Source organism: Cyprinodon tularosa, unplaced genomic scaffold, assembly GCF_016077235.1.
Source record: "Cyprinodon tularosa strain WSP-4 unplaced genomic scaffold, ASM1607723v1 ctg1140, whole genome shotgun sequence".
Lineage (NCBI taxonomy): Eukaryota > Metazoa > Chordata > Actinopteri > Cyprinodontiformes > Cyprinodontidae > Cyprinodon > Cyprinodon tularosa.
This window is the reverse complement of record NW_024037938.1, coordinates 103,185-120,907: the sequence shown is the minus strand read 5'-3', so window position 1 is coordinate 120,907 and position 17,723 is coordinate 103,185. Positions and strand designations below refer to the sequence as shown.

At 42.1% G+C, this 17,723-nt stretch overlaps 1 protein-coding gene across 3 annotated transcripts in view; it reads right to left on the bottom strand.

Moving 5' to 3' along the window:
• The window catches only part of loxl2b (lysyl oxidase-like 2b), a 57,213-nt gene that overhangs the window by 6,130 nt on the left and 33,360 nt on the right, over positions 1-17,723 (bottom strand). For 2 of the 3 annotated variants that reach the window (XM_038304342.1, XM_038304360.1), the window contains exons 5-9: positions 12,371-12,587; positions 8,032-8,215; positions 5,109-5,260; positions 3,666-3,833; positions 1,436-1,601 (exon numbers count right to left, since the gene is read on the bottom strand). In XM_038304342.1, coding sequence (XP_038160270.1) covers positions 1,436-1,601; positions 3,666-3,833; positions 5,109-5,260; positions 8,032-8,215; positions 12,371-12,587 — 887 coding nt within the window. The remainder of the gene's footprint in view (positions 1-1,435; positions 1,602-3,665; positions 3,834-5,108; positions 5,261-8,031; positions 8,216-12,370; positions 12,588-17,723) is intronic. The other variant, XM_038304353.1, reaches the window with a different exon arrangement.

Here is a 17,723-nt window from a genome sequence, read left to right as displayed (position 1 = left end):
TGTTCCTAACGCATCACCCGGTCCATATCAGGATAAATAAACAGCAGGATTTTCCCCCCATTGAGATCTGATGTGTTCTGAAAGTGTTCCTTTAATGTTTTGAACAGTGTATTTAGGCCCATGATGTTAAGGTGTTTAAAATGTAAACAATCACATATCTTCTTATAGCCCAGGCTGATGTTGTGCCATATGCCATGATTATGGTTTTTGAAAATTGGGAACCAGCGTCCATCTTTCATCTTGACATGATGACCAGAGGATCCAAGTTTAGTGAACAGGCAGCTATAAGACCTCTACAAGCCTTTGCTTTCTCAGCCACAGGAACTCCCACAGAGGTGTGACCAACCACCCACCCTCAATAAAACCACAGAACACACAGGATTTACCTTCTCTCTTTGCCACAGAGTCTCCACCAAAATGGAGACCCAGGCCCCAAACGGTCCAGATATCCAGAATTATCAAGGATAAGTCATCATGGTGACCTTTGAGAACCAAACTACTATAAAACAGACTTTTTGCAAAACATTTCTCTTGAGTTTCAGAACTTATAGAGCCAGACTGGATGAGAAAGCCCGCCTTGATGTCAGCCACTGAGACAAAGCGGACCCCTGGTGTGGCCACATGGACAAGCAACATATTGTCATTATGAGTGCGTATGAAATCGTACGAAAAGTTATGCACACTATTTCGTACGTTTTGGACGTTTTTCCTCAAAAAACCACATCAGTGCGCATGCGCTGGCAGACAGAAAAAAAAAATTCTATATTCGTGAATGGTGCGTCAGATGCGCATACGACGAAAAAAACGTCCAAAACGTACGAAATTACGGTGCATAACTTTTCGTACGATTTCATACGCACTCATAATGAGAATAGGTTGGGACAAGAAGGTTTGCAGGTCGGGCACATTTAGGAACAGAACAAACAACGTGCCTTTTGATGATGTTGATCATTTCATGCGTTTCCTGATGAGTAAAAACAAAGCTAACAGGATGGACCGCATGCTACGCTACGCTACAGTAACATTTCTGAGCTGTTGTTAAAACTTAGACAAGCTTTATTTCAGTAAAGGTTTAAACACTGATATAACATTAGTGTTTTTGTGTTCCTCATATGCAGAATTAACTGTTTGACCATGATTAGAGCTAAAATCACTCTTTTATTTATTGTCCTAACACACAGCTAGTAGGCCGTGTAATCGTAAACAATATATAATAGCCAAAAAAGTATCTGATTAAATAAGATATTTAACCCCCCTACCGGGGAGGGCAATAAACATCTTAAAGTATCAGAAATTATGAATTCCCGGCTGGCTGGGAATTGAATATAACAGTTAATCACAACATAAATATGGCATCCGATTGGAATATGATAAATCCACAATACTGAGCAGGAGCAAAGACCTGAGGAGGGCATCTGTTGGCTTTCAGTCTTACTTTCAGAGCAGGAGACTCCGGCGGTTTTGCCCCCCCCTCCTCTGGGGCAGCTGAGCTGGGCTCCGTGATGCAGACAGTGGGACAGAGACATCTCAGTTCCAGAGCAACGGACGCCACTGAGCACCACCCTATCAGCGCCGACCTCTCCTGGCCAGTGCCACGTCTCCTAAAGGGCCAAGAAACATCAATTTTTCAAAAAAAACATACGTTTCATGCCTACAACGGAAACGTGTTGGACTGAAATGCTTTTTGCTTCCAGCTGGGAAGAGAATAGGAATGTAAATAAAATCTATGATAAAATTAGATGCTTAAAACAGGAACTTTTGTGAGTTTTTGGGGAGCCAAAACATCCTCCTCACTAGCCACGAACAAATCCAATAAAGCAAGTTTCACATTTAGAGGCAGTTATTTTCTGCTGAAAACTCTAATTAATAAATATCTATTGATGTGAAAAATGAATGCAAACAGTGCTCATAGATCTCAGAGCCACTGTGGTTTATCAATGGTTCCTAGAATTTCTAAAAGTAGAATGGGAGGCAGATCTTTTAGTTCTCAGGCTCCTCTCCTGTGGAACCAACTAGCAGTTTTAGTCAGTGAGGCAGACACCCTGTCTACTTTTAAGGCTAGGCTTAAAACTTTCCTTTTTGATAAAGCTTCTAGTTAGAGTGGCTCAGGTTATCCTGAGCTATCTCTATAGTTCTGCTGCTATAGGCTTAGACTGCTGGAGGACATAGGGACCCCTTTTTCATCATTCTGCTTCATTCTATCTCTATTCTCCCACTCTGCAGAATCTGTTAGTTCAATCTCTAACGTTCTGCTCTCTCTGCTTTTTCTCATAGTAGCTTCATCTGGTCTGTTCCTGTTTGGCTGTGACTCCATCCTGGAGAGAAATATCAGCTGTGCTGCTGCCATCAACACCTTTGTTTCTAGATGTTGGAGCTTTGCCTGTTTTCCAGTGTAGTCCTGTTTCTCTGACTGTGACTAACTGGATGTGCTCTCTTCATCCTCTGACATGGGAGCTGGCTCGGAGCTCGTCTGCCTGGCTGTGTGTTTCCTGGACGGGGCCGCCTGTGGAGCTGGTTGACAGTTGCCTTTTGTATCTATGCTTCTTTTTCTATGTCTGCTTCTGTCTCCTTGAACCCCAGTGGGCCTCAGCAGATGGCCGCTCACACTGAGCCTGGTTCTGCTGGAGGTTTCTTCCTGTTCAAAGGGAGTTTTTCCTCTCCACTGTCGCTACATGCATGCTTAGTGTGAGGGATTGCTGAAGAGTCAATGAGTCGATGCAATCAGCTGGTTTTCCTTAGATAGAATAGAATCAATCTGACTGGATGATCTGGTGAACTGGAAAGTGCCTTAAGATGTTGTTAATTGGTGTTATAGAAATAAACTAAATTGAACTGAATTTATTATTGGGGTTAAATATTCTTAAAAGTCCCTGAAAAAGGAAAGCAGCTGCTAGTCTGGGGTTTAGACCTACAGCATCCGTCGTCTGGATGCAGGCAGCCTCAGCCTCCTGTAATCATGCAGCTATAAATTCCACTTTTAAAGAATAACCGCCACATTTAAACTGTAAACCATCAGCAGCCCCTGTTTCGCACCAGGGGCCCCAGATAGCTGCTGCTTTAGATATGTATGGCATGCCAAAAACCAACAGACCCCTCACAGGAAAACACATGCTGCAAGCAGAAAGAAAGCGGTGGGATAAATGCAGGAAAAGGATCGTTATTAAGGATATGATATTAATCCCATTTTATGTTTATTGGCTTTGCAATAAACTACAATAAACTCTCCATAAAGAGACAGATTGTTCTGGAGCTTTTCTGAATGAACAGCATCATGTCAGAATCCTCACCATGTCTGGATCAGTCTCTGCCATCGTTCTGCTTTCTTTCCTTTTTGGACTTTCAGATGGAGTTAATTATTGTATAAAGTTATTTATAGTCCTGTTTAGTTTTTCTCCCTTGTTCAGTTTACTTAGGCTTTTTAAAACATGCTTCTGAGAAGTAAATGTCCAAAGAAAGGCCGCTAATCAAAGCTGGTACAGTTGTTAGTGATCATCTGCTTTTACAGTGAGAAACAGCTGTTTGATTGGTTAGTTAGAGTTAACCTGAATGTTCATCCAAGCTTCAAATATAATAACAATGAATGAAATATGCAAAGAATGGTATTGATTAGATTAAAGCTCCAGTTTTCCTTTCATAGGGGAGTCGTTGTGCTGAATGACAGCTACCTGGAAGGCTCTCCTGGCGAAGCCCAGGCCCAGCTGTCTGCAGACCACCATGGCCTCCATGGTTCCCCAGCCCTCACTGCATACCGTCCCCCACACCAGGGAGCCGTTCCTGTCCACCAGCACCTCCACTCGGCCTTCAAAGGAGTTACGGCCGCCTCTGAGCCGCACCTGTGGCGGAAAAAAAAACAAAAAAGATATGAATGTGTTGTAGATGTAATGATCCGTTTGGCCTAAAATGACCCTTAACCTCAAACTGCTCCCCAAGGGGAGGGGTTAAATGCAGAGGTAAATTTCTCCAATGTGAGATCAATAAAGTTCAATTATTAGTATTTTCATTGCATGAACTTCTTCATTCCCTCCACAAATAGACAAATATGTCCGACTCCAGTGAGAAAAGCTTCAGATTGCAGCTTCCATCTTCAGTCTGATCTGAACACGTCCATCCCTGTTTGGTTCAGAACCGCAACAAAGCTGTTTGGACTTCAGCTCAGCTCTACAGAGCGACATTTACAGAAAGCAGCCGCTACAGGTGATGAACTCTCAGTCAGATCCTCACCATGCAGCTCCTCTTTTCTAAAAACACCCTTTATTTTTAAAAACTATGCTTGTTTTTATTTTCCTTCTTATATATTTAGACTTAAAGGAAACTTCTGAAAGTTCCTTAAATCTGAAATGATTCCATCCTGTTCAATAAATGATCAGTGTTTTTAATTCAGAGTAATTTTCATGTGAATGTGCTTTACTGGAGGCATCCATGTTTGTCAAAGAACACTACTGCCACCTACTGGTTAGTGACGTCACGGTGCGGTATCGGCTGTTGATCAAGTCCCAGTGCTGTATCTGGTGTTTGTCACAACGCGCTATTATCCAAGTCATCTTGAAAACATTCTTCTTCCAAATGTTGGCTACATATTACGGGTTTTTTCTCTGGCCAGAAGTTCGATGGCAAATCCTCCCTCTTCAAGTTGGCGATCCAACGACCAACCCGTCCGTGGAGGATCAGGAATCAGAAAGGTGGAATAACTCTTTTTTTCACTTTTACCCGATGTATTCCAGCATCCAGCTGCCATGCACGTGGGACCAGACTCAGTGATCGCAACGAAAATTATTTTTATTTTTTCACTGATTACGCTAAATTAATTAAATCACTGCAAATGTGTTAATTTTAGGTATAAATAATGATCCACTGATTATTCTTTGCTGACCAGATATTCCTTTAAAATTTCTTCATTAAGAACACGTTGAAAATTTAAGTTAAATTCCTGATTTTTGTCTCCGAAGCCCCCACGTTTACTTTCTGCTGCTCTAATATTGATAATGGTTATCTACTCCAACTGCAATATCATTACAACTGTTTGTTTTGTATATACTCTGTGCATAGAAATAGGGAATAAAGTTTGTCTAAGTCTCTAAGGTTTGTAAAGACCCAGAGGAGAGACTGACCCTCTGCTCGAAGCCCATGGCCGGGACGTTACATCTGACGGCGGCGTCTTCCTCATGGCTGCAGCCGAGAGCCTCCTGGTTGAAGGGACACTCGGTGACGGACTTCTCAAAGCCTGAGCACTTCACCTCATTCATATGCACGGGCCCCATCCCTGAAAAAGCACACAGGCATGCAGAGGACATCCGTTTCCAAAGGTTTGAAGTTTGACTTTAAAATGTTAAATATACATTTCTAACAAGAAACAAGTTTTTAATTTTTTTTTTACAATTAAAGATATAACTCTAAAATCTAATAATCATTGGATGCACTGATTGTGTTTTTAATGGTGCTTAGATCTACAGCAGAGTAGGTGGCAGCAGCTACCTGCCCTTCAAAATAAGAGCCTCACAAGGCAAAAGGTTAGGCTATGCTAGGCAGCTGCCTAGAACTTATTACAACTATTCCTTATTTGTTCACATTAATTATGTTTTTGATAAAAATCCTTTGGCTAAAATGCCATCAGAACGCTGATAATATTAAGTGTGTCTCAGCCCCCCCCCTTCAGTGTCCACCATATTGGATCAGTCCATTTGCTGCACATGTTCAGAAAGGTCCAAACAGACAGCAGCAAACCATTTGGAAACAAACCATGCAAAGAGCAGCGTTGCCAACTTAGCGCTTTAGTCGCTATATTTAGCCACTTTTCAGACCCCTCTAGCACTTTGATTTCTAAAAAGCTCCTAGCGCCAAATCTAGAGACTTTTTTCTGCTACTGGAGACTTTGGAGGCAACATCTAAAAGCAGCAAACTCTGCTCTCCAGAGCGAGTAGATTGGTAACCCCGCCTCCTGCTCTCCTCTATCTTGTCTGCTGTCATGATTCATGCAGCTATTATTTCATCCAAATGAAAAATGGAGAACAGATAAGCAGATCACGGCTTGTCTACAGTGAAAAGAAGGACTGGGTTATTTACTTTGGCCTTTTTGGAAACACAGGAAGGAGCAATCAGCTAAGTGAGCTTAGTGCTTGGAGAAAATCTTTCATTCCTTTAGAGACAGCATGAAAAGTCAGCTGAGTACAAAACATAGAGAGGAAAACAAGAAGAAAAGGGACAAGAAGAGAGGGACACAACCTAGAACAGATAATGGATGTCTATTCTATTAACATTTCTATATCTGGAGAATGGGGCTGTTCTATGTGTTGTCTTCTTACTTCAAAAGGCCCCCTGCCTGTCTTTGCCTCGGTCCCCAAATTTCTTAAATCAGGTCCTGTTAACCATGAAACATACAGATTTGGTTTCCCAAAGTATCACTGGATTACTTGTTGGCCATTGGTTCCTACAATTATTCTAAACTCGGCCAAAATAAACCAGGATTAGCTAAACTAAGTTATTTGTAGTAACTTAGCATAAACCAAAGTATTACAAAAAAGACGATGAACAAATTTAGGGTTAACTTGGCCAGGTGATACTAATTAGATAACCCCCCCCCATTCATCCAGGTCATAGTCATTCCAAAATAGTTAAAAAAACAATCCACCTGACTTTTTTTATTCGCCTATTTGCCTCCCCAAATGGAAAAGCATGTGATACATTATTTGAAAGCCAACACCTTCCAGTTTCTGAAAATACAAAGAATAAATATAAATGAAGAAGATGCTTTAGAATAGTCATATCTCCTTATATGACATTTGTTCTACATCATGCCAACCACAACTGCAGAAAGGTTTAACAGTTCCAGAGCTGTGAACTTGGCTGTTTAATTGTGGAGAATCTAAGCTTTCTAATGATGTCTAACATGTCTATTTTGGTATATATATATATATATATATATATATATATATATATATATATATATATATATATATATATATATATATATATATATATATATATATATATATATATATATATATATATATATATATATATATATAAAAAGCTTAATGTTGTAAATTTCATGTTTTCTGAGTTGTTAGTTGTAATCTCTTCAAAAAATGGCTGCCGGCGACCGGATGGATTTTGAGAGATTATAGCCCAACAAAGCCTTGTTTTTGCAGATAGAAACGGATGAATGGGTCCCCCCCTTTGGAATGGGGGTCGTTTGGCTTCTTTGTTAGCCTGCAATGCCCCATACCTGTCTATGTCTCTGAAAGGGGGGTCGTAGAGGGAATAGTTGGCCTGGCTGAATAGGTGAGGTCTTCTGTTCTCCTGTAAAGGGGTTGGAGTTACGATGATAGCGGGAAGGAATGAACTCTATCGCTGCATTGGAGGTTTTTGAAAGCTGAAATCTGAGTCCCCCCCCCCCCTGTTTAAGGTTGGATTTTCTTTCGTAACGTAGATGGCTTCCTTCGCCACCCCCTTCTAACTTCGTCCCCAGGGTCTACTATTCCACAAGCCTTTGCTTCCAACTTTCTCCTCCAGCAGATGTACCAAAGGAGAACTATCCATCACTGTTACCCAGGTTGTAGAACTATGTAACTAGATACCACATCTACCATACAGCTCAGTCAGATCTAGGATGAAATCTAGTTGACATAAATCTGAGAGGTCACCACTGCGTCTGCAGCCAGCAGCTCTCTGATAATCTGCGTTCAGAATCAAAGCAGAGAGTCACATCTGGAAACCTGGAGGAGGATCTTTTCCCCAATGAGGAAAGTGACGACATGAAGGAAATTATAGACAGAAAGTTATTCCAGCAGTAAAAACTATCATTCCTGGTTTACTATTATGGGATAGTTACAGGTCTGCTTTCTAATTAGCATGGGTGTTTGGCATCTTTCCCCCTCTTTACATGCTGACCACGTTTCTTTAGGCCATAATCACTGCTTGAAACTAGGAATCTGCATTAAGCTGCTGGGGGAAAAAAACGGTTATCTGAGAAAATATTAAGAAACGACTTCATGAAAGTAAAAAGAGATGCTGCACAGTTTGTTTAATACAAACCCTGGCCCAGTTGTCCTCCAGACAGCGCTTCCTTTGCTGAACCAAAGCCCAGCTCCCGGCACACCACAGTGGCAGACAGCAGATTCCAGTTATCGTCACATATGGTGCCCCACTCTCCGTTCTTCAGCACCTCCACCCGGCCCTCACCAACCATGGCACCGCCACGGAGGCGGACCAAAGGCTGCTGAAAATGGCAAAGACAGATTGAACAGGAGGTCATGTTAGAGCCGAGGCCGGGAAATGTTTCAAGGAGAAAAACAGATTAGGTTTTTTCTTTTATTAGGATCGTTTGGAACATCATGTTTCTGTCCTCGCAAAGAGAAAAGAAACAGACCAGCAGATGTCCTGTCAGCTGGATAACCTTTAAATAACCACAGTTTTTAGCTAAGTGATAGAATAGGATAGAAAATCCCTTTATTGTCCCACAATGAGGAAATTCCGGTCTTAACATGACATGAATCTAAAAACACAAAAATGTATAATTTAATTCTATTCAGTTTATTTCTATAGCTCCAATTCACATCATGTCATCTCAGGTCACTTTCCAGTTCACCAGATCATCCAGTCAGATTGATTCAAAGTTTTCTATCTAAGGAAAACCAGCTGATTGCATCGACTCATTGACTCTTCAGCAATCCCTCACACTAAGCATGCTTGTAGCGACAGTGGAGAGAAAAAAACTCCCTTTGAACAGGAAGAAACCTCCAGCAGGACCAGGCTAAGTGTGAGCGGCCATCTGCTGAGGCCCACTGGGGTTCAAGGAGACAGAAGCAGACATAGAAAAAGAAGCATAGATACAAAAGGCAACTGTCAACCAGCTCCACAGGCGGCCCCGTCCAGGAAACACACAGCCAGGCAGACGAGCTCCGAGCCAGCTCCCATGTCAGAGGATGAAGAGAGCACATCCAGTTAGTCACAGTCAGAGAAACAGGACTACACTGGAAAACAGGCCAAGCTCCAACATCTTATTTATAAAGAATCCCATAAAATCATCACTGCTAAGAGCAGGTGGGATGGACGGTTCAACAGAGCTATGGCTCTGGGTAAGTTTGGCAACTGTATTCAAAATATATTCTTAGTCTCCTCTAATAATAAATATGCTGCCCTTCCTTTATGAACGATCCAATACAGCAGTAAACAGTTTTTCAGACTAGGTAGGATTCACGTAGGCATGTAGAGCACCATTTTCTCTCTGGTTTCATAACATTTTGCTTCAAAGTGCGCAGCTCTGCATTAAACAAGGGAGACAGATTTTTATTTTTAAAATTTGTCTTTCAAACAGGCTTCATTATCTAAGGCAGAACGCAGAGAAGCATAGATACAAAAGGCAACTGTCAACCAGCTCCACAGGCGGCCCCGTCCAGGAAACACACAGCCAGGCAGACGAGCTCCGAGCCAGCTCCCATGTCAGAGGATGAAGAGAGCACATCCAGTTAGTCACAGTCAGAGAAACAGGACTACACTGGAAAACAGGCCAAGCTCCAACATCTAGACACAAAGGTGTTGATGACACCTGCTATTTCAATTTCTAAATCTGGACACCCTGTCTACTTTTAAGGCTAGGCTTAAAACTTTCCTTTTTGATAAAGCTTCTAGTTAGAGTGGCTCAGGTTATCCTGAGCTATCTCTATAGTTCTGCTGCTATAGGCTTAGACTGCTGGAGGACATAGGGACCCCTTTTTCATCATTCTGCTTCATTCTATCTCTATTCTCCCACTCTGCAGAATCTGTTAGTTCAATCTCTAACGTTCTGCTCTCTCTGCTTTTTCTCATAGTAGCTTCATCTGGTCTGTTCCTGTTTGGCTGTGACTCCATCCTGGAGAGAAATATCAGCTGTGCTGCTGCCATCAACACCTTTGTTTCTTGATGTTGGAGCTTGGCCTGTTTGACATGAAAACTGACTCAGACTTTGTCTCTTTCACTGATGCTTACCTAGACAGAACCACACATGGAGCCGCTAACTATTCCCTTTTCTAACATAGAGCATATTCATTCGTCTTTGTTTGTTTTTAGATCTGCTTCTGCCTCCTTGAACCCCGAGTTGATTTGGTTTGATTTATTTTTTTTTACAATAACTGCTAATCAGTGCGTTTCTGTCCCTGAAATGTTGCATTATGTGACCTTCTAGTGTCAAAATCCATATTTAATCAAAAAGCTGTTTTTATTTGCAAAGCGAGTTGCTTAGTAAAAAGTACTCGACCTTATGGTTTATTAAAGTTTGTATATGTGTGTTTTTCCTTAATTAGCCGCAGCATTTCTGCTTTGGACAGCAGATTAAAAGAAGGTAGGAGGTGTCATAATGTCCACAAGTCTTCTACAGCTTGTTAACTGTAACTGTACAGCAGGGATACTTGTTAAAGTTAGTAAATACATCATTCAGACTGAATCTCATGCTTCTTCAATTTACCGAGGAGACCTTTTAAAAGCTCCGAGCAGCAGGAGAGAAAGTTAAAGAGGTAGCCAGTGGTAGATTTCTCTCTATTGCAAATACATGTACGTTTATATGGCCATCTGCAGATAAAATGTATCTAGAAGAAATAAAGCAGTCTTTTGAAGCGCCTGAAGAAAACTGAGAACTTGTTTTTGCAGTGATGTGTGAGTATTTAATAATCATAATGTTATTAAATACCAGGAAAAGATTCCAGATGTAGGATTAACGTCAGCTGTGCTTTCCCTGGTCATAATGTTTTGGCTGTTGGTTCAGTTATATCCAGCATAGGCAGTTCTCATTATTTTTAAGCAGCCTTTTAAGCAGGAAAGTTTGGAGCCCCCCCGCCCCCCAGCCACAGAACGTGACACGGAGAATCAAACCCCAGAACCATCAAACCATCCAAGCAGGAATGCATGTCGGCTTTCTGGGTCTGTAAGGATTGACGGTCGTACAAAATAAAAGGGACCATGAAACATCTGAGGAGGAAGAGCTCCGAAATTTTCCTCTTCTTAGAGGTCAGAGGTTAACGGTGATCCAAGGAAAACTCCTACTAAATGAGAACTTTGATCTGTGAAACAATAAGGGCTTTACGCACAGCTCACCTACTTCCTGAACTTAAGGCGGCTCCTTTGTTTCCTGTCTTACTGATCAATCCAGGTGTGCCTGGCCACTGTTGTCATGGTTACCTTGGCTAGGTACACTTGGATTAATCAGCTGTAGGTTCAGAAAGTTTGTGAAACCTGATGGTGAGTTGAAACACAGCAAGATGCTACCTGGTCATACGTTCTCCACAGAATTTCAAGTTGAACAAAAAGTATAAATTTCCTATTATTTCTTTTTTCCATACTGTGCTCATTACAGTGTACCAATGATGCACGTTTAACAGATGATGTCATAATTGCCTCTACTTCCTGCTCTGACAAATGTTTAGCTTTAAAGTCGTAGGGAAGCGGCCATTCCAACCATTGCATTTCCGAATTCTCCGAGTGGTGCACAACTTTACACGAGTGATTAAAGTGAAATTGATTGGTCGATTATCAAGGGGGCGGGATTTTTGTGGCGGAAGGTTTGCAAGCAGGTTTGGTTGTGGCCGGTTTGTGGGAAGCATCTTGCTAACCGGTTAGCATCTTAGTGCTACTTGGTCCCAATGGGAAATTAGAAATGGGAAATTAGAAACGACGCTGTCAAGGAACGCTATGGACAGCGGAAACATGCAAGAGGAGGAGAGTTTAGTGTCGGAGGTCGTGGATGAGTCTCCTCCGTCATCCATTTTTTATTTAGAGGAGGAAAGCGGGGACGAAGATGTTGTGGAAGAGGACGCCAGGGCGGCAGAAGCTTGGTTTGGTGTAGAAGGCTTCCAGCCGTACATGTTTGAGCCCTTGCCTCGCAACGCTGCCAGTTCTGTTAGCTCTACGCCTGCCGAAGACACAGACGTCCATCCCCGTGAACACTGGGACGCAACTCAATGGAAAAGGAAATATTCTGATTTCTGCGTATATTCGCTGCGACACATGAATCAAGATGCCATGATCGAAAACATTTGATTGACAGATGACCGTTGATATATGATTGGCCGAATTTAGGTGTTCAGGCTGACGTAGAACTAACTGGCCTGCAGAAGATAATGAAAAAAAATCACAGATTTTAGACAGGATAGAAATTTTCTAACTTTTGGGACAGTATGGTGTGACAAAGAGTACATTGATATTCATGTTTAAGCCAGAATGATTTGACACTTAAATATAACTTCCATACGACTTTAAATGCTGAGACATTTGAAAGTCAGCTCAAGTTTAAAATCAAAAGACTTTCACATAATTCCATCTACATAACTAATCTAAACCCCAAAATGCTCTGATATTTCTGAAGAGCTGAGGATCTGTTACACAGACGCATCGTAGTCATTACCTCTTGTCTGAAAGCCTTCCTGTATCCTGTCATGGACGTAGGGGCGAAGGCTCTACCAGGAACACAGCTCACCACCACAGGCAACCCTCCAGCACACGTCTCATTGTGCTTTCTGGATATTAGCTGACCCAGTTTACAGCTGGACAGGTGGGCCTCACTGCCAGTGCAGTTCACAGAGAAATCCCAGTAGGTTGGCTTCTTCCTGCGAGCGAACATCCTGGAAAAATTGAGGAAAACAATTAAAGTAAGACTGTGTGAACCTATTCCTATGGCCTCAGAAGAAAGGTAGCTAAGGGTTGGTGGTAGGGGCGTCAATCAGTTTCCAAATGTTCGATCAGAGTCAATTGTGCTGCTTAAGGTGGCTGCACGTTGGAGAAGCTCTGCTAGCTTGACTCTGAAAATTTCTTTTTTACTTTAGTTTCTCCATTTGTGGATCAGAGTTGATATTTTCGTCTGGTCTTAAATGCCGTTAAACTGGAAGGATTTTTACTCATATTTTTTTCCCTTCTTGGATACTTATTATGATGCATAATCACAGCAACCATAGAAAGTAGATTTATAACACCTGGAAGCAACTAATTAACAGAGTAGTCAGCAGCACAGGAAACACCACTCCATTTCTTTTCCCTCTGTTCTCCTCTGACTTTTAGGACCAGACAGAGTCCTGTCATCTAGAGAAATACAGGGATGACTCTGTGATCATTGAGAGCATCAAAGATGGTGCAGAAGCTGAGGACAGCGAGCTGGTGAACCGCTTTGTGGCATGGTGTGAAAACAATCATCTGATCCTGAATGTCAACAAAACAATGAGATTATTGTAGATTTCAGAAGAAACAGTAATAATTTGAAAACTATGAACATCCCGGGAGAAGAAATGGAGGTGGTGGGGGAGTAGAAATACCTCGATGTTCATCTGAACAATGGACTCGACTGGAGACACAATTGTGCAGATTTCTCCAAGAAGGGAGAGAGCAGATTATACTTCCTAAGGAAGCTTAGGTCCTTTGGTGTTAGCAACAAGATGCTACATATCTTCTATAAGTCTGATGTGGAGAGTCTGATCTCGTCCTCCATCCTCTGCTGGGGTAACAGCATCAGAGCAAATTACTTAAAAGAGCTCAACAACCTGATAAAGAAGGCCGTCTGTTTTCTAAGAACTCCTCTAGAATCCCTGGAGGTGATTTCAAAGGGGGAAATCTTCAAAGAGTGAAGAAGATTATGGGCAACAGTGAGCATCCTTTTGAGAAGATATTTAAAAAGTCAGAGGCTTTTCCAGATCTGGTGCAAGACGGAGTAATACAGACGATCTCTCCAGCCTACAGCTATCAACACCTACAACAAATCAGTGACAAAAAAAAGCACCCTTTGAGTTTCTGTAACATTTGATTTACCTTAGTGGTTAATAAAGTATATTTGAATTGACTTGAACATGTGAAGGTAGGTGCTTTGGTCAAATTAAACCAAATGGACACATGTGGTAGAAACTAAGAGTGCACCTTACCCCGAGCACACCTAATCCTCATTAACACTACCATTAGCAAGGGTAGTCAGAGCTAGAGCCCTGGCTGTTACACCTCCAGGAGTTACACAAGGCCCAGTAGCTAACAGCTTGGAGCCACAGAGACTAGGGACACATCCACGCAGTGGTCCTCCATCAGTTCCTGAGCAGCAAAGAAATGGCTAAGAGACACCATGAGGACAATGCGTGGTCCTAGATCTTTGCCAACTGGTCACCATCAACCTGTCCATGTTTCAAACTGATTTTCCCCGCTCAGTGATGCACTGACTGAGAAGCCCACTCTGGTGATTGGCAGCTCCATAGTCAGAAACGTGGCATTAGAGACACAAGGGACCATAGTCAAATGTTTGCCGGGCGCCAGAACGGGCGACATCAAATCCTACCTGAAACTGCTGGCTAAGCATAAGGTTAAATACAGTAAGATTGTTATTCACGCTGGTGGTAATGACACCCGGTTACGCCGATCGGAGGTCACTAAAATTAGTGTTGCTTCGGTGTGTAAGTTTGCCAAAAAAATGTCGGACTCCGTAATTTTCTCTGGTCCCCTCCCTGATCTGACCAGTGATGACATGTTTAGCCGCATGTCGTCATTCAACCGCTGGTTGTCTAGGTGGTGTCCTGAAAACAACGTGGGCTACATTAATAATTGGCAATCCTTTTGGGGAAAGCCTGGTCTGATTCGGAGAGACGGCATCCATCCCACTTTGGATGGTGCAGCTCTTCTTTCTAGGAATCTGGCCACATTTATTAGTCCTCCAAAACCCTGACCACCCAGGGTGCAGACCAGGAAGCAGAGTTGTAGTTTAACACACATCTCTGCAGCTTCTCTACTGTTACCCACTCTTTACTCCATCCAGACAGTGTCTTGCCCACGACCAAAATCTAATAAACGATAAATGATCCCAAACCTCAAAATTAGTTAGTAACCCTCAAAATTAAGTTAACAGAGTTTTCATCCCCCAAAAGAAGATGCCACCTTAGCAGATAACTGTCAGATAATGCAATAAGAAATTATGAAGAATCGAGTCCTCTGTATCATAGAACAATACTGCAGCAGGCAACAAATTACTTTATTCCCCATCAGAAATGCATGATTTTGTTTAGGGATGCACGATATTGGGATTTTGGCCGATATCCGATATGCCGATATTTTAAAACTCATGTAGCCAACAACCGATATCGATACCGATGTTAAAGCTGGACAAAAATAAGTAGTCATTGAAAATAGCAGTTTTGTTATCCATTTCTGACACTTGAAAAATAATATACTCAAATATATTTTCATATGCTGATATCAAATTGATTTTTAAAAACGCGATATCGATCTTTTTTACTTTTCAAAATCTCGTGAAATTTCATCGTTCTGTTACAAACTCTCGTGATATTTTGCAAATTCTTGTGAGATTTTGTTAGTAAAATAGATCGATACCGCGTCAATATATCAACATATAAAAATATGGCAACATTTGGTGAATTTTCGGGGGATTTCGTAGCATAACGATGACATATAGCAATATTTCATTAGTAAAAGAGATTGATATGGTGTTTTTAAATGGCAATATATCAGCATATGAAGATATTGGGATATTTTAATGTATCAATATTTTTTCCCTCGTCTTTAGAAGTTTTTAAGTCTGTAAAAAAAGTTTTTGAGGAAGAAGAAGAAGTAGTTTTTATTTTATTTTTTTTAGACTTTAGAAACTCAGAAGCTGATCAAATATCGGGTTAAATATCGGTGGGGTGGCCGATGTCCGATATTCAGTTTTAAGGCCGATACAGGCCGATACCGATAGGGGGCCGATTATATCGTGCATCCCTAATTTTGTTGATGGGTTTGCTAGTTCTCTGCGTTCTGCCTTAGATAATGAAGCCTGTTTGAAAGACAAATTTTTAAAATTAAAATCTGTCTCCCTTGTTTAATGCAGAGCTGCGCACTTTGAAGCAAAATGTTATGAAACCAGAGAGAAAATGGTGCTCTACATGCCTATGTGAATCCTACCTAGTCTGAAAAACTGTTTACTGCTGTATTGGATCGTTTATAAAGGAAGAGCAGCATATTTATTATTAGAGGAGAATAAGAATATATTTTTAATACAGTTGCCAAACTTACCCAGAGCCATAGCTCTGTTGAACCGTCCATCCCACCTGCTCTTAGCAGTAATGATTTTATGGGATTCTTTATAAATAAGATTTTGGAGATCGGCCTGTTTTCCAGGGTAGTCCTGTTTCTCTGACTGTGACTAACTGGATGTGCTCTCTTCATCCTCTGACATGGAAGCTGGCTCGGAGCTCGTCTGTCTGGCTGTGTGTTTCGTGGACGGGGCCGCCTGTGGAGCTGTGGAGTCTTTTGTATCTATGCTTCTTTTTCTATGTCTGCTTCTGTCTCCTTGAACCCCAGTGGGCCTCAGCAGATGGCTGCTCACACTGAGCCTGGTTCTGCTGGAAGTTTCTTCCTATTAGAAGGGAGTTTTCCTCTCCACTGTCGCTACATTCAAGCTTAGTGTGAAGGATTGCTGAAGAGTTAATGAGTCGATGCAATCAGCTGGTTTTCCTAAGATAGAAAACTTTGAACAAATTTGACTGGATGATCTGGTTGAATTGTCTGTGAAGTGACCTGAGATGACATGATGTTAATTGGCACTGTAGAAATAAACGGAATTGAATTAACCTTAAACTACAGAGCTAACCCTGATCTTATCCCCATTCACCAGACCTCTCTAAGCAACACGCCCTGCTTCATGGCCAGACATTTTTTCTACATCTGTAGGAACTATCAGTTGTTTGAAACAAATCCCTAAATTCCTGAAAGTCATTTTTGGTTACTTTTGCACAAAAACTCCAAGTTGATCCAATCACATGGAAAAGCGGATCTCTCTGGATACTTTTTGGCCTTTTAATGAATGTTGACTGCGATGGACTGGCGACCTGTCAGGACTGACCTCTCGCCCATAGACAGCTGGAGCACCAGCATCCCTCGCGATATATATATACACTATATTGCCAAAAGTATTTGCTCACCTGCCTTGACTCACATATGAGCTTAAGTGACATCCCGTTCCTAATCCATAGGGTTCAATATGACGTCGGTCCACCCTTTGCAGCTAGAACAGCTTCAACTCTTCTGGGAAGGCTGTCCACAAGGTTTAGGAGTGTGTTTATGGGAATTTTTGACCATTCTTCCAGAAGCGCATTTGTGAGGTCGCACACTGATGTTGGACGAGAAGGCCTGGCTCTCAGTCTCCGCTCTAATTCATCCCAAAGGTGTTCTATCGGGTTGAGGTCAGGACTCTGTGCAGGCCAGTCAAGTTCATCCACACCAGACTCTGTCATCCATGTCTTTATGGACCTTGCTTTGTGCACTGGTGCACAGTCATGTTGGAAGAGGAAGGGGCCAGCTCCAAACTGTTCCCACAAAGTTGGGAGCATGGAATTGTCCAAAATGTCTTGGTATGCTGAAGCATTCAGAGTTCCTTTCACTGGAACTAAGGGGCCAAGCCCAGCTCCTGAAAAACAACCTCACACCATAATCCCCCCTCCACCAAATTTTACACTTGGCACAATGCAGTCAGACAAGTACCGTTCTCCTGGCAACCGCCAAACCCAGACCCGTCCATCAGATTGCCAGATGGAGAAGCGCGATTCGTCACTCCAGAGAACGCGTCTCCACTGCTCTAGAGTCCAGTGGCGGCGTGCTTTACACCACCGCATCCGACGCTTTGCATTGCACTTGGTGATGTATGGCTTGGATGCAGCTGCTCGACCATGGAAACCCATTCCATGAAGCTCTCTGCGCACTGTTCTTGAGCTAATCTGAAGGCCACATGAAGTTTGGAG